This window comes from Triticum aestivum, chromosome 4D (assembly GCF_018294505.1).
Source record: "Triticum aestivum cultivar Chinese Spring chromosome 4D, IWGSC CS RefSeq v2.1, whole genome shotgun sequence".
Classification (NCBI taxonomy): domain Eukaryota; kingdom Viridiplantae; phylum Streptophyta; class Magnoliopsida; order Poales; family Poaceae; genus Triticum; species Triticum aestivum.
In genome coordinates, this window is record NC_057805.1 from 374,783,781 (window position 1) to 374,807,716 (window position 23,936).

Below are 23,936 nucleotides of genomic sequence, written 5' to 3' on the forward strand. Positions count from 1 at the left end.
AACTTTGTCAGTTGTCGCTATGGTTGTGGCTGTAAAGTGGGGCCAAACGCTTAACCATCTTCCTTTCGTCGAGAGGCATATACAAAGCCCCGGCGGTATCGTGCTGGAATAAAACCTTTTCTTTTCTTTGGCAGATGCTGAGATGAATGAAACTTAAGGCTTAAGCAGCGCAGAGAGCATCGGCGCTGCGTCGGATGAACGCCACCCATTCTGGTTCTGGATGGATGTGTCCAGCTGTATACAAGTGAGAGTAACCAAACATTCCGCTCTGAGTCTCGGAGCATAGACAGAGCCTACTACTACTAGCATATGAGAATTTCGGTAGTTGTAGCTTAAGGCAAGGTTGATTGTAAAAAGTGCAAACGCCACTGATCAGTCAGTTGTTACTATAAACAGCGGGTTGCTTTTGGTTTTGGGTCTCAAAGACAGCCACGTTTAGCCGGAAAGAAGAACGCATTTCCGACAACTGCGCCACCAACAAACGGGATTACAATACTCATTGAGTAACCATTTAACTACTAGACTCCATTGAGTCGCGCGTCCTGCTCCATGTCGATCCCATAGAGAAGGAAAAAGAAAAGTTGTGCCATGATATGATACGATATGATGGTACGATATACTCTCTCTGTGAACTAATACTTCCTCTGTAATGAAATATAAAAGTGTTCAAATCATTAGTTTAATATAAGATTGTTTAGATGAGACGGTTATGCGGTCCGGACGTATTAAGGGACATTTATCGGTTCGCCGAGAGGTCCGGGTGTACCTTTTTCGGCAAAAAAGAGAGACAAAGTGAGGGTTTGATGACTTTGTAGGTGTCCAGACAATAGTCACGTAGGACTTCGACACCCCTGACCCATCCAAAACCCCACCCAAAACCCCTCCCGGAGCCCGCGCCTCCATCCTCCCGTTTTCTCTCCTTCGCCGCCGCTCCACCACCCCGGTCGCCAGGCCGCACCCCAGCCGAAACTCGACGAGTCCGTCACCTCCAACAGTATACCCGGGCTCCACGTCGCTTCTTCTCCGCCATCGTTCCACACCTCTCATCCAACCGCCGCACAGGTACCATCCGCTCCTACGATGCTCACCATGCCTAGCAACTGTTCGGTGAATTGCCCGAGCTAAGTTTTTTTGTCCCTTCTTTTTTAAATCAATGGATTCTGATATGGAGTACATATACGAGCACTATGTTGAGTCGTCCGACGGCTCATCCGGCGAGGAGGACTACACTGATGAGACGATGATGATGCAGACGGTGCTTGCAGACGCAGAGCGTGCAGAGGAGCATGTTCTGAATTTCAAGGGATCGATCAAGGGTCATCGAATGCTCAACTGCAACCAGGCGCGCGACCATTGGACACTGATGGACGACTACTTTGCCCCTGATGCCCTCTTCGCTGACAATTTTCGCTGGCACTTTCGGATGCGCAAAAATGTCTTCGATCGTCTCTATCATGACGTCCAGTCCTTTGATGACTACTTCATCTTGAAGAAGGATGCCATAGGAACGATTGGGTTCTCTGGTTACAAGAAGTGCACGACTGCACTATGGACGCTTATATATGGCACGACCGCTGATTCGTGAGACGAGTATCTACGGATGTCCGAGAACACATGCGGAGATGTCATGGTTAGGTTTGCAACTACCGTGGCCGAGGTGTTTGGACCTCAGTACCTGAGAGAACCAACTGTGGCAGACACCGAGAGGCTCTTGGCAATCTCGGAAGCAAGAGGGTGGCCAGGTTTGCTCTTGACCGCATGCATTGGAAATGGAACAACTGTCCAAAAGCTTTACAAGGGCAATATCAGGGTCATGTAAGAAGCCCACCATCATTCTTGAAGCAAATGCATCACATGATCTTTGGATTTTGCACGCTTTCTTTAGCATGTCTAGGTCTCACAATGACATCAATGTGCTGCAGCGATCACCATTGTTTGCTAAGCTGACCGAAGGAAAAGCTCCTCCTTTCCACTATATTGTCAATGGCCATGAGTAGAACATGGGTTACTATCTTGTTGACGGTATATCTACTGTCCTTGGGCTAATTTTGTGAACACCATCTATAACCCAATTAGTCGAAAAAAGTCTCACTTTGCCCAAAGGCATTTTGTGAACACCATCTATAACCCAATTAGTCGGAAAAAGTCTCACTTTGCCCAAAGACAAGAACCAGCTAGAAAGGATGTTGAGAGGGCTTATGGAGTTTTGCAGGCACGCTTTGCAGTTGTTTGCGGACCTACTAAACAATGAGATCCGAAGACCTTGTGGGAGGTGATGACCTGTTGTGTGATCATGCACAACATGATCATGAAGGATGATGGTGGGGATGCTGCCGCAGGTCTTGAATTTGAGAGCACTGGTGCTCCTATCGAACTTTCACATCAAAATGTGGCCACATTTGAATAGTTTGTTCAAATGAATCAACAAATTCAGCATCGAGCAACTGAAGGAAGATATGATTGAGTATCTGTGGACGGTTAAAAGGGACAACAATGTTGAAGTGTAATATTTACAAAAAAATTAAACTACTACTGCATTTGAACATTTGAATTATTTTAGACTATATATGCGGCTATTTGAATGTGTGGAGTTAAAAAGAAATCTGGGATAGGATGTATGCGGGCAGGGTTTGATGACCTGGTCTCGCATCTCTATTCGTGGATGAATGCCTACACAACCAAAAGCAACCGGGGGGACACGTACCCCGCAAACCCCGATGGAACGAATTGCTGCGCCGCTCGGTCCGTGTCCGTGTCTTGCTCACGGCGCGCGGGCGGGCGACATGCTCGGAGTGTCCGTCCGGCTTTACACCCTGTCCCATGGACCCACGGTGGCACGGGATCGCAGCCGAACGAACGATACTGAATAAAGAGTACTCCTGAATAAATTATCTGAGACTGATTAGGGAAGGAGTAGTAAGCAAGGCATCACTCGGCGGCCGTAGACGATGTCACGGTGGCGTTGGTAAGCAAGGCATCACCCACCCGGCAAGGCGCCCGTAGACGATGCCGATGCCACGGTGGCGTTCTATTATGGCATGGCTAGTGGTTGGTTGGTTAGACCTTTTGCAGCTGAAAATAATCGATTCCAAGAAGGTTCATTTGTTCCCCCAATGGCAAAACCAAAATCATCAAGAGACTTTTTTTTGCGCGGTAAAATCATCAGGAGACTTGCCAAAGTAAACTCTGAATCGCAGCACAGCAGGTGAGATGTGGACATACGAACATGTATTTTCACCGGCCAAGTTGACTACTACTGTGACTGCGTGGAATAGTAGCGTCCATACGAATAGGCCGCGCTAATAACTTGTGACCACGATCTACTTCCACCTTTGGGTTCCCGGGTAACTCTTTTGATATTCTCCTCTGCAGGCGCTTTTCCATGTAACTTTTTCGTCAGTTCGTTTGACCAGGCCCGCTCGTACTCGTAGCACGCACGTTCGTTCACGGAGTGCAGTTACTCCGACCTCGTGCCGGGGTGGGACTTTGGATCCTACCCTACCCTATTCCCCAAAACACAAGACCACACAGCACATCACAGTCCAGACTCCGTAGTCCACAAGAAACGATCCATCGCCCCCTCGCCTTCGTCTTCTTCTCTTCTCTTCCTCGCCTGCCATTGGTCTGCGCAATATAAGGAAGACGGGGGAGAGAAAGAGACGACCCATCGCCCACCGGTCGTCCAGCTCCCGCGCCAAGGCGAACTAGCAGGCCATGGGGTTCTTCACCAAGAGCACCTCCAAGCAGACCGCCAAGCTCAAGTCCCTCGTCAAGCTCGCCGTCGCGCGCCTCGCCGTCGTCCGCCGGCCCCGCCTCGGCCGCCGCTCCATTGCGCGCGGCGACGTCGCGCAGCTCCTCTCCATTGGCCACCTCGACCGCGCTCTCGCCAGGGTACGTGCACCTCCGCCATACTACAATACAAGTCCCTGTCCCTCATCATCAAATTCCCCTTGCTGTACCAACACCGAACGGCGTGTGCTGCTGCGCAGGCGGAGCAGGTCATGGAGGAGGACAGCATGCTGGAGGGGCTCGACATCATCGAGCACTACTGCAAGATCCTCGTCGAGCACTCCGCCCAGCTGGAGAAGCCCAAGTACTTCCACGTTCCTGCTCTCTTGGTTTCTCCTCTGACGCCGCCTCCTTCTGTGCGTACGCGCGAGATTCTAATTTGTTGATTATTCGACGACATTCAGAGAGTGCGGCGAGGAGATCAAGGCGGCGGCGGCGGGGCTGATTTTCGCGTCGGCGCGCTGCGGCGAGCTGCCGGAGCTGCTGGACGCGCGCGCCATCCTGGCAAGCAAGTTCGGCCGGGAATTCGAGAGGGCGGCCAAGGAGGGCTCCCAGGTCGTCGTCAATCCCACGGTAGGTTCGTCTGCTCCAGCTGCTTCACGTGCCGCCTCGCCAACTGTCGCCGGGTGGTGGTGGTGGTGGACCGGAGCTGGGATTTAAGAGGGTTGGTGCTGTTGCAGTTAGTGCAGAGGTTATCTGGCCAGAAGGCGAGCGCGGAGCAGCAGAGGAGGTTGGCCAGGGAGATCGCCGCCGAGAACGGCATCTTGCTCGACTTCCCCGACAGCCCGGGAGAGGTTCATCAGGTTGGTTGCAGCCTGCACGACTCGTCTTGTTCATGCGAGTTTTGTGATTCTGTCTCGTGAGTCAGCTGACATAATGTTATGGCGGTAATGTGATGCAGAGTAAGCAGAGTGAACAAGCCAAGAACGTGCCGGCGCCGGCGCCGGCTGGGAAATCTGTCGAACAGTTTGAGGTCAGGACCGAAACTTCCGAGGTCAGTCCGTCAGTGTCATGTCATCGGGCAAATGATCACCAGGCATTCCCATTTGTAATCTAAATGGTGAGAAATTCAATGTGTGACAGGTGCAGAGGAGACAGAGGCTTGCCGATGATAACATGAGCCGGCCGAACCTTGCCCGGCAGAGAGCAGAGGAGAAGGCGTCGAGGGAATCCAAGAAGTACGACGATGTCAGGATGGCGGCGGAGGCAGCGTTCGAGTCAGCGTCGTTCGCTGCCATGGCTGCCCGGGCGGCCGTGGAGCTGTCCCGGACGGAGTCGCAGGGGAAGGGACCGAGAGGCGGCGGCCGCGGGCACGATAAGGTCCATCCTTTGCAGAGTTCTGGAGCAACCGAGCGGGAGACGCGGCCGCCGGGGAGGCCCCAGAAGCCTCCGTCTCCGTCGCCGTCACCGTCGTGGAGCGACAAGAGCACGGTCTCCTCGGTATGGTCGGACGCACCAGCACGGGACGCGCCGTCACCGCCGAAGGGGAAGAGCATTGTGTTCGACCGGAGCGACGGAGAGGACGACGATGTCGTGGAGGACCTCGTCTGGACTCCGCAGCTGCAACGGCAACACAACAGGAGGACGGTGTCCGCAATGGGGATGGATGGCGGCGGCGGCAACACGCACGGCGCGCGGCGCTCGGAGTTCCAGGACAGCGTGCCCAGCGGCTCGGAAGACGCGCGGCCGGCGCACAGGAGGTACGCCTCGGAGCACGCCGGCGGGGGCGCGCACCGCGAGGCCCAGGAGCAGCCCGGCCAGTACAGAGCCCCTCCGTACAGAAGGAGCCCCGTGGCCGACGCGGCCAGCAACGGCGGCGCGTACGAGAGCTCGGCGTTCGTGGCCCGCGCGCCGTACGGGAGGATCACGTCTGCGCTGGAGGGCGGCAACAAGCACATCGCGCGGCACGAGGAGGTGCGCAGGATGGGCACCGACGCGCGGGTGCTCCAGGAGCAGGTGTACGGCTCCGCCGCCCCCGGGCCGGGGCGCGTGCCCCTGACGCCGGACAGGAGGGCCATCTCGGTGCGCACCAGGAGATGAGATCAGTCTGGTACAGCAGTACACTCGTCAGTTCAGACTTGGGTCGACTGGAAAATGGGACGCCGGAAACGGCCTCGGCGGCAGGCCGGCGCGGCGGTGGTTTCCCGGACTGCCTGGGGAAATCGGTCGTGGGGTACGACGCTGAATTTTTTTGTACATAGGAAGTGAGGGTCATTGACTCATTGACATGTGAGTAATTGTCCATTGTTTTGTTTTGTCCTGCAATGGGAGGAGTTTAGCGTGTGTTCTTGAGGCCGAGATGAGATAGGTTCCCTAGATGCAGAATTGTTGGACGCGGCTAGAGAGAGCCGCGGCACTCGTTTGTTGTCTAGAGCACACAATCGTATATTGTATTCCCTCTGTTTTTAGTCTGTATATAAGATTTGGTCAGAGTCAAACTTTATAAAGTTTGATCAACTTTGTAAAAAAAAGTGAGTGCCTAGAACTCATTTAGATGAGATATAATTTGGTCTCATTCACCTTGAAAACAAAAACAGATACAACCCACGTCAGCACACACGCATCTTATAGCATCACATCTAATGGCTATAAAAAGTGAATGAGACCAAACTATATCTCATCTAGATGAGTTCTAGCAAAACTGTAGAAAAAATACCAACATCTATAATACTAAAGCTATATAGTATGAAATTATTTGCAAGATCTAACAATATTGATTTAAAATTATGAATCTTGATATTTTTTCTATAAACTTAGTCAAAGCAAATAAAGTTTGACTTTCATCAAATCTTATATGCATACTAAAAAGAAACGGTGGGAGTAATTACATGTTCTTGTGTACAACTGTCTACACTAGAAAAAGAAATTGTTTGACCACCCCGTAGGCACATGGTTATCGATGGAATCAGCCTAAATCCTGTCACACGTGCATTTATTTAGGGTTCAAAAAGTTGTAAAAGCCATAATTTTTTATTCAAGCATCGAAATTCATTTCCGTTTTCACCGCCAGGTTTCTAACGACGAGTTCTTCAAAACTAGATCCTATATAAGTAGGTTTCGTCAAACTTTTTTTCAAAGGCAACTTTGGGTGCAATGGAGGCAACTATAGTGTTATAGGGAAGCACCTTTTCTTTTCAGCCTAGTAGGACTGACTATTAGATTGGTTTGTGCAAAAAATGAGAAAAATCACACGAAACAAAAAGCAACTTTAGTGCTACATACAAAGCAATTCACTGCACTATGTGTATCTATGAATTTTGCTAAAATTATCTCAACTTGCATATCATGACTGCTAAATTGCCTATTGTTGATGGTCAGTTCCTACACTTGATGTTCAATTGCCTATAAATGCTATAAATTGCCTACCATTGATGTATAGTTGCCTGCTATTTGTAATTAGTTGCCTACAATTGTTTAACATTTGCCCAACTTTCCAAAATAGTTGCCTACAATACTATGAAGTTATTTATCATTGTTTTCTAAGTTGCGTACAAATATTCCGAAGTGGCCAAGATTCACCATCATGTTGCCTACCATAACTAGCAATAGTAGATACAAGAGCATCACCGGTTGATGACTTCATAGTATTATAGGCAATTTAAAAACAACGACATACTAGCATGAACAATAGGCAACTTAGAGGTACTAGTGAGGAAGTTAGGAGAAAATTAGACAAAATTAACTAGGACACAGAACGTAGTGAAGTCGCCTGCTTTTAGCACTAAAGTTGTCTCTTGTAGAAGGAAAGTTGTGATGTTATCTACCTCTGTTTCGAAGTTGTTTTGTATCATTAGTTAGATTCTTATTATTGCTAATTAATTGTTTCTAATGGAGTGAAGTTGCTTCTGTTTAGCACTAAATTTGTCGCATCTAGCATCAAAGTTGCTTTTAAAAATATTAAAGAAAGATATACATGTGGAGTTTAGTTTTGAAAAGCTTGCCACGACCTGACTAGCCCACTCATGTGTGTTTTCCATCATTATGTCTGAAGATTTCAATGATTTTTGTAGACAACTCGACCAAAAATTAGGAATTTGTGTAGGTTTGTAGGCAATTGTCTGATCCGCCCCACTATGAAACTTCTGATAACCCCCTATGCAACTTCTCATCTAACACCTGCGACCTGATTAGCCAACAACCATGCGCTCAGTAGCATTGGCAACTTAGGTCCCCTGATGGACAACTTTCATAGTATTTTAGGCAATTACGGATCACTCGTAGGAAGCTTCGTAGCGATGTAGGCAACTTGGTTTCTGAGGCAGACAACTATGAAATCATGTTAGACAACTTCTCACTTTACGGTGAGCAACTTTCACAGTATGGTAGGCAATGAAACTATGTAACCACCTATTACCTATTGCACACAACTAAGTAGGAGGCTACTAGACGAATTCACTTATACACATGGTGCAATTCTTCTAGCATCGAAGTTGCTCATGTTTAGCATAAACTTGCCTCATCTAGCATCAAAATTGCTTTTTAAAAAATCATCAAAACATATTCATATGAGATCAAACTTTGAAGATCTCGTCACGAGGAACCCAGCGGTGAAAACGGATCATCATTCCGACACGCGGTGTGAAAGTTATAGTTTTTTGAATTTTCTTGTATCAGAACTAATGCACGTTACGTCATCGCTGGGTTGACACGGTTGGTCGGACTAGGTGAAGAAAAATCAACGCACTGTAGTTGAAGAACCTTTCCATATATAGAATAAGTGGGTGGACAGTTTACCAAATCTGGAATCAATCTGTTGCATCGTTCGGTCTATCAGCGTGCGCTCGGAAGCCCGAGAAAGTGTACCTGCACTTTTAAGTATTTAGGAGAATTGTTTCTGTTGCAATGCACACAATTCTGCTGGTTTTTCAGTCATGAAGCACGCATTTGTGATGGTGAGCTGGAGCCTGGGAGACTGGCTGCACGAACCGACGCTGCTCGATTTGGCACCTGCAAGCAACCGATGCTGCTCGATTTGCCTGGTGATTTGAGGTAATAGCCTCGAGGAATACGTCATCGCTTAATTATATTGCAATCCACCCGTATATCTTCTTGAACCATCAAACATGAGGACCGAGGTGTGTCTGCGACGCATCCGCTTGTCCGAAATCCCGCAAACCGGACGCAAATCAGAAGAAGCTTTGCGAGCGTCTGGACCGTCGCGACATACTTGTCTGGCACCCCGGTCCCACCCCAAAGTCCTCTCCCACCAAAAACACTCACCGCGCGAAGCGGTCGCCACACATTTATACCGGTCAACCCGCTGTAGAGCGGACGTTTCTCCACAGGGCATTGTTGTCGGTTAGAGTGACGCGACCGGACGAGGGGGCGACATCGCTTCAACGCCAACACGGCGATCGAGAAGCCAATTCCGGTCGATGCGCCGGATTGAAGTGAGGTGCCCGCCGGTTTGCCTAACCGCGACCATTTAAGCGAGGCTTCATCCACACCACAAAACCTCTCTGCTCCTCTTTGTCTCCGACAATCACCACCTCTCCATCTTTGCTTCCCGCATATCCTCTCCTCTTTGCTCATCGGATGTTTCCAAAGTCGAGGTTCTCCACGCTGGCAGGTGGCGGCTTCGGATCTCCTCCCGGGTCTGAATCTTGACGCTGCCGCCGGCGTTATCTGGGGCCATTGACCTACACGGTGGTCGGCTCCTCCTAGAGAAGGATATCATATTGTCCTCCGGCAACGAGGAGTAAATGAAGCCATAGCAGCCGCACGGAGGTGGCTGATACGTCTCCAACGTATCTATAATTTATGAAGTATTCATGCCATGTTTATAACAATTTTATATGGTTTTGGTATGATTCGATTAGAACTAACCCGGACTGACGCTATTTTCAGCAGAACTACCTTGGTGTCACTTTTTGTGCAGAAATAAAAGTTCTCGGATTGGGCTGAAACTTTTTGCTGATTTTTTGGCGAACAAAAGAGAACCCCGAAGCTTCGTGGGAGGGCCAGCAGCCTCACGAGGAATCCACAAGCTCACTAGGCGCGCCCTACCCCCCCGGGAGGGGCGAGCGAGCTTGCCGCTGCCTCGTGGACCCCCTTGACGTGAAACCTACGCCAAAAATTCCTATAAATACCCAAACCCCCAGAAAGAACCCTAGATGAGAAGTTCCATCGCCGCAAGCTTCTGTAGCCACGAAAAACCAATCGGGACCCTGTTCCGGCACCCTGCCGGAGGGGGAAATCATCACCACAGGCCTTCTTCATCATCCCGGAGGTCTCCATGACGAGGGGGGAGTAGTTCACCCTCGGGGCTAAGGGTATGTAACAGTAGCTATGTGTTTGAGCCCTCTCTCCCGTGTTCTTGATTTGGCATGATTTTGATGTACCACGAGTTTTGTTAATATATTTGGAACTTATGGTGTTCTTCCCTCTCTACCTTCTTGTGATGAATTGAGTCTTGCTCTTTGAGGTTTTGTTATGTTGGATTGAGTATTGGATTTGAGAACATTTAATGTATGTCTTGCATGTGGATACCCGTGGTGACAATGGGGTGTTGTATTGATTCACTTGATGTATGTTTTGGCACTCAACTCGCGGATTCCCGAGGTGACATTGGGGTAATCTATGCATAGGGGTTGATGCATGTTTTCGTCCTACATTCTCCGATAGAAACTTTGGAGTGATTCTTTGTTGCACGTTGAGGGATTGCCATATGATTAAATTATGTTATCATTGTTGAGAGATTTTGCAGTAGTAAAAGTATGAACCCTAGGCCTTGTTTTCAAGTATTGCAATACCGTTTTTGCTCACTTTTTTTACTTGCTACCTTACTGTTTATATAGTTTTAAGATTATACAAAAACCTATATCTACTATCCATACTACACTTGTATCACCATCTCTTCGCCGAACCAGTGCACCTATACAATTTGCCATTGTATTGGGTGTGTTGGGGACACAAGAGATTTCTTGTATTTGGTTACAGGGTTGTTTGAGAGAGACCATCTTTATCCTACGCCTCCCACGGATTGATAAACCTTAGGTCATCCACTTGAGGGAAAATTGCTACTGTCCTACAAAACTCTGCGCTTGGAGGCCCAACAAGAGTCTACAAGAAGGTTGTGTAGTAGACATCAAGCTCTTTTCTGGCGTCGTTGCCGGGGAGGTGAGTGCTTGAGGGTATATCTTTAGGTCTTGCAATCGAATCTTTTAGTTTCATATTTTATCACTAGTTTTTTTATAGAAGAAAATTACAAAAAAATAGAATTGAGGTTGCCACATATAATTCATCTTTATAATGTCTTTCTTGAAAACGATGGATCAGAAAATTGTGCCAAAGTGTTAGAAGAAGAAGTCAATAAAATGTTTGCCCTAATTTTTTTTACTGATGAGCATGGTTGCAATGTTGTTAGTATGTTTGCTATGAATATCCGTGATGCTAATGATATGCAAAGCCATAAGCTTGGGGATGCTATGTTTGAAGATGATATTTCTAGTTCCCCAAGTTTTGATGAGCAAAGTTATTACGATGATAACATGCCTCCTATTTATGATGATTATATTGATGAAAGTGGGTTTGGAAGAGTGTCAACTCTAGGTACTGATAACCTACAAGTATAGGGGGTGTTGGGGAACGTAGTAATTTCAAAAATTTCCTACGCACACGCAAGATCATGGTGATGCATAGCAACGAGAGGGGAGAGTGTTGTCCACGTACCCTCGTAGACCGAAAGCGGAAGCGTTAACACAATGCGGTTGGTGTAGTCGTACGTCTTCACGATCCGACCGATCAAGTACCGAACGTACGGCACCTCCGAGTTCAGCACACGTTCAGCTCGATGACGTCCCTCGAACTCCGATCCAGCCGAGTGTTGAGAGAGAGTTTCGTCAGCACGACGGCGTGGTGACGATGATGATGTTCTACCGACGCAGGGCTTCGCCTAAGCACCGCTACGATATTATCGAGGTGTAATATGATGGAGGGGGCACCGCACACGGCTAAGAGATCAATAGATCAATTGTTGTGTCTATGGGGTGCCCCCTGCCCCCGTATATAAAGGAGCAAGGGGGGAGGCGGCCGGCCTAGGAGGAGGGCGCGCCAAGGGGGGAGTCCTACTGCGCCCCCCCTCCCTAGTCCAATTCGGACTAGTCCATGGGGAGGGGTGCGGCCACCCTTTGGGGCCTTTCTCTCCTTTCCCGTATGGCCCATTAAGGCCCAATACGAATTCCCGTAACTCTCCGGTACTCCGAAAAATACCCGAATCACTCGGAACCTTTCCGATGTCCGAATATAGTCGTCCAATATATCGATCTTTACGTCTCGACCATTTCGAGACTCCTCGTCATGTCCCCGATCTCATCCGGGACTCCGAACTCCTTCGGTACATCAAAACTCATAAACTCATAATAAAACTGTCATCGTAACGTTAAGCGTGCGGACCCTACGGGTTCGAGAACTATGTAGACATGACTGAGACACGTCTCCGGTCAATAACCAATAGCGGGACCTGGATGCCCATATTGGCTCCCACATATTCTACGAAGATCTTTATCGGTCAAACCGCTTAACAACATACGTTGTTCCCTTTGTCATCGGTATGTTACTTGCCCGAGATTCGATCGTCGGTATCTTAATACCTAGTTCAATCTCGTTACCGGCAAGTCTCTTTACCTGTTCCGTAATACATCATCTCGCAACAAACTCATTAGTTGCAATGTTTGCAAGGCTTAAGTGATGTGCATTACCGAGTGGGCCCAGAGATACCTCTCCGACAATCGGAGTGACAAATCCTAATCTCGAAATACGCCAACCCAACAAGTACCTTCGGAGACACCTGTAGAGCACCTTTATAATCACCCAGTTACGTTGTGACGTTTGGTAGCACACAAAGTGTTCCTCCGGTAAACGGGAGTTGCATAATCTCATAGTCATAGGAACATGTATAAGTCATGAAGAAAGCAATAGCAACATACTAAACGATCGAGTGCTAAGCTAACGGAATGGGTCAAGTCAATCACATCATTCTCCTAATGATGTGATCCCGTTAATCAAATGACAACTCATGTCTATGGCTAGGAAACATAACCATCTTTGATTAACGAGCTAGTCAAGTAGAGGCATACTAGTGACACTCTGTTTGTCTATGTATTCACACATGTATCATGTTTTCGGTTAATACAATTCTAGCATGAATAATAAACATTTATCATGATATAAGGAAATAAATAATAACTTTATTATTGCCTCTAGGGCATATTTCCTTCAGGGGGTCGCAACAGTTTTCGAGGGTAGAGTATTCAACCCAAATTTATTTATTCGACACAAGGGGAGCCAAAGAATATTCTCAAGTATTAGCAGTTGAGTTGTCAATTCAACCACACCCGGATAACTTAATATCTGCAGCAAAGTATTTAGTAGCAAAGTAGTATGGAAGTAACGATAACGGTAGCAAATGTAAAGTGATAGTTTTGTCGTGATTGTAACAACAACAACAGAAAAGTAAATAAGCAAAGAACAATATGTGAAAAGCTCGTAGGCATTGGATTGGTGATGGAGAATTATGTCGGATGCGATTATTCATGCAACAGTTATAACATAGGGTGACACAGAACTAGCTCCAATTCATCAATGTAATGTAGGCATGTATTCCGAATATAGTCATACATGCTTATGGAAAAGAACTTGCATGCCATCTTTTGTCCTACCCTCCCGTGGCAGCGGGGTCCTAATGGAAACTAAGGGATATTAAGGCCTCCTTTTAATAGAGTCCCGGACCGAAGCATTAACACATAGTGAATACATGAACTCCTCAAACTACGGTCATCACCGGGAGTGGCCCCGATTATTGTCACTTCGGGGTTGCCGGATCATAACACATAGTAGGTGACTAATGACTTGCAAGATAGGATCAAGAACTCACATATATTCATGAAAACATAATAGGTTCAGATCTGAAATCATGGCACTCGGGCCCTAGTGACAAGCATTAAGCATAGCAAAGTCATAGCAACATCAATCTCAGAACATAGTGGATACTAGGGATCAAACCCTAACAAAACTAACTCGATTACATGATAAATCTCATCCAACCCATCACCGTCCAGCAAGCCTAAGATGGAATTACTCACGCACGACGGTGAGCATCATGAAATTGGTGATGGAGGATGGTTGATGATGACGATGGCGACGGATTCCCCTCTCCGGAGCCCCGAACGGACTCCAGATCAGCCCTCCCGAGAGAGATTAGGGCTTGGCGGCGGCTCCGTATCGTAAAACGCGATGAATTCTTCTCTATGATTTTTTTCTCCCCGAACGTGAATATATAGAGTTGGAGTTGAGGTCGGTGGAGCTCCAGGGGGCGCACGAGGCAGGGGGTGCCCCCCCCACCCTCGTGGACAGGGTGTGGGCCCCCTGGCCTTGATTCTTTCGCCAGTATTTTTTATTATTTCCAAAAATAATCTCCGTGAAGTTTCAGGTTATTCCGAGAACTTTTATTTCTGCACAAAAATAACACCATGGCAATTCTGCTGAAAATAGCGTCAGTCCGGGTTAGTTCCATTCAAATCATGCAAGTTAGAGTCCAAAACAAGGGCAAAAGTGTTTGGAAAAGTAGATACGACGGAGACGTATCAACTCGCCCAAGCTTAAACCTTTGCTTGTCCTCAAGCAATTCAGTTGATAAACTGAAAGTGATAAAGAAAAACTTTTACAAACTCTGTTTGCTCTTGTTGTTGTAAATATGTAGAGCCAGCATTCAAGTTTCCAGCAAAGATTATGACTAACCATATTCACAATAACACTTAGGTCTCATGTTTACTCATATCAATGGCATAATCAACTAGCGAGCAATAATAATAAATCTCGGATGACAACACTTTCTCAAAATAATAATAATATGATATAACAAGATGGTATCTCGCTAGCCCTTTCTGAGACCGCAAAACATAAATGCAGAGCACCTTTGAAGATCAAGGACTGACTAAACATTGTAATTCATGGTAAAAGAGATCCAGTCATAGTCATACCCAATATAAATTAATAGTAATGGATGCAAATGACAGCGGTGCTCTCCAGCTGGTGCTTTTTAATAAGAGGGTGATGACTCAGCATAAAAATAAATAGATAGGCCCTTCGCAGAGGGAAGCGGGATTTGTAGAGGTGCCAGAGCTCGATTTTGAAATAGAGATAAATAATATTTTGAGCGGCATACTTTCGTTGTCAACATAACAACCGAGAGATCTCGATATCTTCCATGCTATACACATTATAGGCGGTTCCCAAACAGAATGGTAAAGTTTATACTCCCCCTCCACCAACAAGCATCAATCCATGGCTTGCTCGAAACAACGAGTGCCTCCAACTAACAAGAGTCCCGGGGGAGTTTTGTTTGCAATTATTTTGATTTGATTTGCATAAAGCAAGGGACTGGGCATCCCGGTGACCAACCATTTTCTCGTGAGTGAGGAGCGGAGTTCACTCCTCTTGAGAATAACCCGCCTAGTATGGAAGATACAGACATCCCTAGTTGATACATGAGCTATTCGAGCATACAAAACAGAATTGCATTTGAAGGTTTAGATTTTGGCACATACAAATTTACTTGGAACGGCAGGTAGATACCGCATATATAGGAAGGTATAGTGGACTCATATGGAATAACTTTGGGGTTTAAGGGATTGGATGCACAAGCAGTATTCCCGCTTAGTACAAGTGAAGGCTAGAAAAAAACCGGGAAGCGACCAACTAGAGAGCGACAACAGTCATGAACATGCATTAAAATTAATAAACATTGAGTGCAAGCATGAGAAGAATATAATCCACCATGAGCTTAAATATCGTGAAGGCTATGTTTATTTTGTTTCAACTACATGTGTGAACATGTGCCAAGTCCAGTCACTTGAATCATTCAAAGGAGGATACCACCCTATCATACCACATCACAACCATTTTAATAGCATGTTGGCACGCAAGGTAAACCATTATAGACTCCTAGCTAATTAAGCATGGCATAAGCAACTATAATCTCTAATTGTCATTGCAAACATGTTTATTCATAATAGGCTGAATCAGGAACGATGAACTAATCATATTTACAAAAATAAGAGAGGTCGAGTTCATACCAGCTTTTCTTATCTCAATCAGTCCATCATATATCGTCATAATTGCCTTTCACTTGCACGACTGAACGATGTGAATAATAATAAGAGTGCATGTGCATTGGACAAAGCTGGAATCTGCAGGCATTCAATACAATGGAGAAGACAAGATAATATGGGCTCTTGGTTAGATCAACAATAATGCATATAAGAGCCACTTCAACATTTTCATTATGGTCTTCTCCTCTCGACCCCCAAAGAAAAGAAAGGAAATAAAACTATTTACACGGGAAAGCTCCCAACAAGCAAAAGAAGAACGAGAAATCTTTTTGGGTTTTCTTTAATTATTACTACTACAACATGAAAAGTAAACTAGCTAAAAGCTACAACTATTTTTTTTATTTTCTTAAGGTTTTTCGAACACACAAGAAGAAAGGATAAACAAGGAAAATAAACTAGCATGGATGTTACAGTGAAAAAGTATGAGCACCGACAACTAGCATGAGTGTGTGAATATAAATGTAATGTCGGTGAGAAATACGTACTCCCCCAAGCTTAGGCTTTTGGCCTAAGTTGGTCTATGGCCACGGCTGGCCTGGCGGATATCCAAAGTTGTAGTTGGGGTCGTACTGAGATGCAGCAGCTATTGCCTCATGAGCTGCCGCTTGGCAGCGAGCTGTCTCCGTCCTCCTCTTATACTCGTGCGCCTCCTCCCTGGTTATGACATATCTCCCCTTTGCCTGAAAGTCAAAGAGGGTAGGAGTAGGGAGAACAATATTGACGGCGTGACGCCTGTCAAAGATTAGTTGGTACTGGAGAGGCGGTTCATTCCTCTCAACAAACTGATGGCGAACCATGGCATTAAAATCTAAACAAGCAGGAGGCAATTCCATATCATAATCACGAATAGGTATCTCAAGATAATTAGCTGAACGAGTTACATAAATTCCCCCAAACAAATCCCCATTTAAACTGTTATTATGCAACCTACGCGCCACAATAGCTCCCAAATTATAATGTTTATCTCCTAGTACAGCACTCCTGAGAACACTAAGATCAGGAACACACATGTGGCATGCCTCATCCTTACCGTTTATGCATCGACCTATAAAGAGAGCAAAATAATGTATAACAGGAAAATGAATGCTCCCTATGGTAGCTTGTGTTATTTCTCTAGATTCCCCCATTGTGATACTAGCAAGAAAATCTCTAAGCTCAGATTTGCGAGGTTCACTAGGACTACCCCATTGCGGGAGTTTACAAGCAGTAGTAAAATCCCCTAGGTCCATGGTATATGATTTATCATAAAGATCAAACAGGACCGTGTGAGAGTTGCATGATGATGAAAATCTAAATCTTGTCACAAAGGAATCAGTAAGGTAATAGTGTTGGAGGCACTTATCTGACACGAAGCCCTCCAAGTCAGCGTTACGCACATATGCCTCAAATTCCTCCTTAATTCCGGCTCGGATCATGAAGTTTTCTGACGGCCATTCACAAGGCCACACTTGAGCTTCTCTTGGTGGTTCATCGTCCGCATCGTGTATTGCGGGCCTGGGTCCTTGCTTCCTTGAAGAACCACCTTGGTACATTTTCCTAAACATATTTCTTCCTCTGAAAAATTTCTGAAATTTTTAGTAACTCAAAATAAAAGTGAACCAAACTCAACAAAATTGATAGCAACTACTCCCACAAGTGCCTAGAGACTATATCATGCATTAGAACTACTTGGGACCAAATAAATTTGACATGCAAGCTCAAGAACAGGGTCACCTAGGCAGCAAAAATTTGCAATGAATAAAGCACTAGAACAAAAACTAATTGGACCATTGGAGGAGTCACATACCGAAGAACAATCCCCCAAAGCAGTTTTGTGAGTGGAGCTTTGAGCTAGGAGATCGAAAATCGCAGCAAAATGAGCTAGAACCCGTGCTTGAGCTGGTTGGTGATTTTTTTGGGAGGAAGAAGGAGCGTGTGGTGGCTAGAATAAGTGGAGGGGAGCCACCATGGGCCCACGAGGCAGGGGGCGCGCCCTGGACCCTCATGGCCAGGTGCTTGCTCCCCCTACTGTGTTCTGAGTGCTAGATATTCTCAAATATTCCAGAAAAAATCATATCTCATTTTTGGGGCATTTGGAGAACTTTTATTTTCGGGGTATTTTTTATTGCACGAATAATTTAGAAAACTGACAGAAAATACTATTTTTGCTTTATTTAATCTAAATAATAGAAAGTAAAAGGAGGGTACAGAAGGTTGTGCTTTCTAACTTCATCCATCTCATGCTCATCAAAAGGAATCCACTAACAAGGTTGATCAGGTCTTGTTAACAAACTCATTTCGAATAACATGAAACCGGAGAAATTTCGAATAACACTATGTTACCTCAACGGGGATATGCACATCCCAACAATAAGAATATCATATCTCTTTTTGACAGTAGGAAGAGGAAATTCAAAACCTCCAATAATAATCGATGGAATTTTTCCAATAGAATTGATACTGTGGACTTGAGGTTGTTTCCTCGGAAAGTGTACCGTATGCTCATTACCATTGACATGAAAAGTGACATTGCCTTTGTTGCAATCAATAACAGCCCCTGCAGTATTCAAAAAGGGTCTACCAAGGATAATAGACATACTATCGTCCTCGGGAATATCAAGAATAACAAAGTCCGTTAAAATAGTAACGTTTGCAACCACAACAGGCACATCCTCACAAATACCGACAGGTATAGCAGTTGATTTATCAGCCATTTGCAAAGATATTTCAGTAGGTGTCAACTTATTCAAATCAAGTCTACGATATACAGAGAGAGGCATAACACTAACACCGGCTCCAAGATCACATAAAGCAGTTCTAACATAGTTTCTTTTAATGGAGCATGGTATAGTTGGTACTCCTGGATCTCCTAGTTTCTTAGGTATTCCACCCTTAAAAGTATAATTAGCAAGCATGGTGGAAATTTCAGCTTTCGGTATCTTTCTCTTATTTGTAACAATATCCTTCATATACTTAGCATAAGGATTCATTTTAATCATATTAGTAAAACGCATACGCAAAAAGATAGGTCTAATCATTTCAGCAAAGCGCTCAAAATCCTCATCATCCTTTTTCTTGGATGGTTTGGGAGGAAAAGGCATGGATTTCTGAACCCATGGTTCCCTTTCTTTACCATGATTCCTAGCAACAAAGTCTCTCTTATCATAACGTTGATTCTTTGATTGTGGGTTATCAAGATCAACAACAGGTTCAATTTCTACATCATTGTTACTACTAGGTTGAGCATCAACATGAACATCATCATTAACATTATCACTGGGTTCATGTTCATCACCAGATTGTGTTTCAGCATCCGAAATAGAAATATTATTGGGATTCTCAGGTGTTTCTACAACAGGTTCACTAGAAGCATGCAAAGTCCTATCATTTTTATTTTTCTTATTTTTAGAAGGACTAGGTGCATCTACATTAGTTCTCTGAGAATCCTGCTCAATGCTCTTAGGATGACCCTCAGGATACAAAGGTTCCTGAGTCATTCTACCCCCTCTAGTCATAACTCTAACAGCATTATAATTCTTCTTATTTAATTCATTGAGCAAATCATTCTGAGCTTTAAGTACTTGTTCTACTTGAGTGGTAACCATAGAAGCATGTTTACTAATGAGTTTAAGTTCACCTTTAACTCTAGACATATAATCACTCAAGTGTTTCATCATATAAGCATTATGCTTCAATTGTCTACCAACATAAGCGTTGAAGTTTTCTTGTTTAACCATAAAATTATCAAACTCATCTAAGCATTGGCTAGCAAACTTAGTAGGCGAGATTTCAGCTTTATCATATCTATAGAGAGAATTTACCTTTACTACCTGTGTCGGGTTATCAAGACCATGTATTTCTTCAACAGGTGGCAAATTAAGACCATGTATTTCTTCAATAGGAGGTAAATTCTTAACATCTTCCGTTGTAATACCCTTTTCTTTCATAGATTTCTTTGCCTCTTGCATATCTTCGGGACTGAGAAATAGAACACCCCTTTTCTTCGGAGTTGGCTTAGGAGTTGGTCCAGGAAGTGTCCAATTATTTTCATTGGTCAACATATTATTCAATAGAATTTCAGCTTCATCAACAGTTCTTTCCCTGAAAACACAACCAACACAACTATGCAGGTGGTCTCTGGAAGCATCGGTTAGTCCATTATAAAAGATATCAAGTATTTCATTTTTCTTGAGAGGATGATCAGGCAAAGCATTAAGTAATTGGAGAAGCCTCCCCCAAGCTTGTGGGAGACTCTCTTCTTCGATTTGCATGAAATTATATATTCCCCTTAAAGCGGCTTGTTTCTTATGAGCAGGGAAATATTTAGCAGAGAAGTAATAAATCATATCCCGGGGACTACGCACACAACCAGGATCAAGAGAATTAAACCGTGTTTTAGCATCACCCTTTAATGAGAACGGAAATAATTTAAGGATATAGTAGTAGCGAGTTTTCTCATCATTAGTGAATAGGGTGGCTATTTCATTTAATTTAGTAAGATGTGCCACAACAGTTTCGGATTCGTAGCCATAGAAAGGATCAGATTCAACTAGAGTAATTATCTCAGGATCAACAGAGAAATCATAATCCTTATCAGTAACAAAGATAGGTGAAGTAGCATAAGCAGGATCATATTTCATCCTAGCATTCAAAGATTTTTCTTTCAGCTTAACTAATAATTTCTTAAGATCACTTCTATCATTGCAAGCAAGAAAGTCTCTAGCAGTTTCTTCATCCATAACATAAGCCTCAGGTACAACATGCAATTCATATCTAGGGGGAGAATCTTCATCATCACTTTCATCAATATTATCAGTTTCAGTAATTTCATTCTCTCTAGCCCTAGCAAGTTGTTCATCAAGAAATTCACCACTTGGCACAGTAGTATCAAGCATAGAAGTAGTTTCATCATAAGTATCATGCATAGCAGAAGTGGCATCATCAATAACATGCGACATATCAGAATTAATAGCAGAAGCAGGTTTAGGTGTCGCAAGCTTACTCAAACAGAAGGTGAATCAAGTGCAGAGCTAGATGGTAGTTCCTTACACTACAAAAAATACACTTCCGTGATGATACGTGTTTGTCACAGTAGGTCATGTTTTCTGTCATGCATGTACATCCATGACAAATTTATGATAGAATCAAGATAGTCATACCTGTGCTGTCGTAGAAGTGTTCCATGACATTACCAAAATTATCATCACAGAAGTGTCCACTTCCATGACGATAAATCGCGTGTCACAGAAGTGCTTTCGTCAAGGGTGACCGACACGTGGCATCCACCGTAACGGAACGGCGTTAAGCTATCGGGTCCGGTTTTGGATCCGATAACCCGTTGACAACCCCGACCAATGGGGATTTTCCACGTGTAAAATCATCATTGGCTGGAGGAAACACGTGTCGGCTCACCGTTGGGACAGATGTCATCCACTCATTGGACCCAAAGCGCCTATGATACGTCGACACGTGGCATGGCCCAACAGAGGCCCATATAGGTTAAAAAGGCCGGCCCAGTCAAAGGCCCGTAGTACTTACTCAGGTACTAGTGGGCCAGCCCAATAACGGCCTGCTTAATAAAGGCCCATTTACGGCCCGAAGCCAGATCTGGCCCGTTAATTGTTCGCCGAATATTTGGGCCCACTTACAACCAAGTGACTTTCGGCCTGTTAGAGGCCCGATGTAGACATGGGCCCATTTCAGCCCGGTGTGACTTTCGGCCTGGGAATGGCCCGTGCTGCCCATGGGCCATATATGGTCCGACGGGACATCGGGCCCACTAACGGCCCGTGATAAAGGTGGAAACAGTTAAGCCCAACATGACTTTGGGCCTGTTAAAGGCCTGTCACATAATCCGGCCCGCTGATGTCTGTACTAAGCTTTCGGCCTCTTAAAGGCCCATGATATTAGTGGGCCAACTAAGGCCCGAGATATGTTTCGGCCTGGTAACTGCCCGTGATATAACTGGGCCCAAAAAGGCCCGGTCTACATTTCAGCCTGCTGAAGCCCCGTCGACGACTAGTGAAAATTGAGGCCCAATATGCATTTCGGCCTGCTAAAGGCCCATGGTTTGATTTGGGCCATAACAGGCCAGTACAATATTCAGCCTATTAATGGCCCAACGCTACCTCGGCCAAACTAGCGCTGGGTCCACAAAAGGCCCAACTAAAATATAGGCTGGTGTAAGTTGTGGGCCTCGCGCAAAGTGTGAAGGCCCAATGATTCGGGCCCAAGAAAGATGCAGGCCGGCCCAATTGTGGCCCGCTAAACACCAGGCCCGTTAGAGGCGAATGTTTCGGCCCGGTCGACTACATCTGATTTTTTTTCAGATAGCGAATGATGGCAGTAATTAGTAGGAATTAAGAACAGACCTACTCTATACAATAAAGAAATTACGGCATAGTAACTAATAATAAACCTACACTATACAATAAAGGATTTATGGTATATTACATCCACTGGGCATCGAAGTTCGCCACCAGTGATCATAACGCGCAACGAAGAAGCAGATTACAAAAACTGGGCACCATTGCAGCGTAACAAAATAATACTGAATCGGGACCACTTCCAAGACAGTTCAAGAAAGGTTAGCCTTACGCGGCAACTGCTGCGCAAGCTGCTGAGCAAGGCCGTGAGACCGACCTAGAATGTCGGTCATAGCTTCCAGGTGTAGCTGTTTAGCGATGAGGTTCTCATTGGTGTTCTCCGCAATCTTTCTTAGAGATAGGACTTCAAGTCGAAGTTGAGTTGCAGAATGCCTTTCTGCTAGAACTTGGGACTGAAGAAGTCGAACTGATTCAGACAACGAATTCTGTGAGCTTGTCTGACTGCTAGTCTCAAGTAACTTGAACACTGCATCAAGACAAGACTTTGGGGTTGTCTCGCTATCTTCAAGATGTTTTGCCTTCTTTGCTGCAATATATGTTGGGTTTGTCTCACAGCCTTCAGCAGACTTGTGCATGCCATCAGGCATATCACCCTGAAACAAAGCAGAGAGATGACAGGTTTTGCACGTGTATAAACAAAGATGATAACTGTGTTGTCAATTCCATCTAATTTCAAATTAGAAAATAAAGAGTAAGTTCAAAATATCAATAGCATAATTTGGCATTGTTCATAATGCGGGGAGCTTCACCACACTACTGGATTACCATGTCAACATAACAAGCATAGATGAAGGGCAAAGAAAATCATTGTATCTATTTTGGTTAATGTGCATGGCATGTTGTTCATATCATCAGCCACATCAGTAAGATAAAACAGGAGATGACAAGGTGTAAACGTGGGCTGCTTCACAACACACTGGATTATAGATCCACAAAACAAGCATACATATAGGGAGTATTGAGTAATGTGCATGGTATGAATAAGGAATTTGGTTTTACAAGTAAAACTTAGAACTTACGGTTCTTGCGAACATGCATTTTGGTAGAAACAGCAAACTAAACAGCAGTAAACGATAGGGAGTATGAGCAAATTAAACAGCAGTTGAGGATAAAGGCTTTAGAAGGACTGACTTACATTAACAGTTAACACCGGCTTTATAATGCCCTTCTCCATGTCAAGGGAAGGATAACTCAAGAATTTCAGCACAAAATCTTCTTCATAAGCATTGCCTGTACTCTACATTTTGTAGAGAGTAATTATAGATATGATAATACTGGAAGGGATAGAGGATAATGAAGATAAGATGCAGATTGATGCTACATAATCAACTACCAATCCCTGGAAGTACAAGCATTACAGGACAAAATGTACTGACAAGAGCAATGGGCTACACTTCTGCACTGGCATTGTCTGTGTATTCTACTTTTTGGTAAGATTAAATATAGATCTGATCTTTTTTAGTAAATGGTGGGCGAGGGAGATAAGATGCAGAATGCTACACAATGAACCAATCCCTCTTCCCATAATACAAGAGTGTTTTGAACACTGGTGTACTGTACAAAACGTTCTTATATTATGGGACGGAGGGAGTAGCTGTTAATGTAAGTACAGTGATAGACGACGTTCAGTCCTTACAAGAGGACTGCAGAGCTAAACCTCTTCAAAAGCATT

The 23,936-nt window shown here is 44.9% G+C and overlaps 1 protein-coding gene across 1 annotated transcript; it reads left to right on the plus strand.

Annotated features, from left to right (window-relative positions):
* Positions 1-3,511: 3,511 nt before the first annotated feature.
* On the plus strand, positions 3,512-6,081 carry LOC123098010 (uncharacterized). The gene is made up of 6 exons (XM_044519876.1): positions 3,512-3,891; positions 3,990-4,093; positions 4,194-4,362; positions 4,470-4,592; positions 4,691-4,783; positions 4,873-6,081. The coding sequence occupies exons 1-6, from the start codon at positions 3,715-3,717 to the stop codon at positions 5,827-5,829; spliced, it is 1,623 nt and encodes a 540-aa protein (XP_044375811.1). The 5' UTR covers positions 3,512-3,714; the 3' UTR covers positions 5,830-6,081.
* Positions 6,082-23,936: the final 17,855 nt, after the last annotated feature.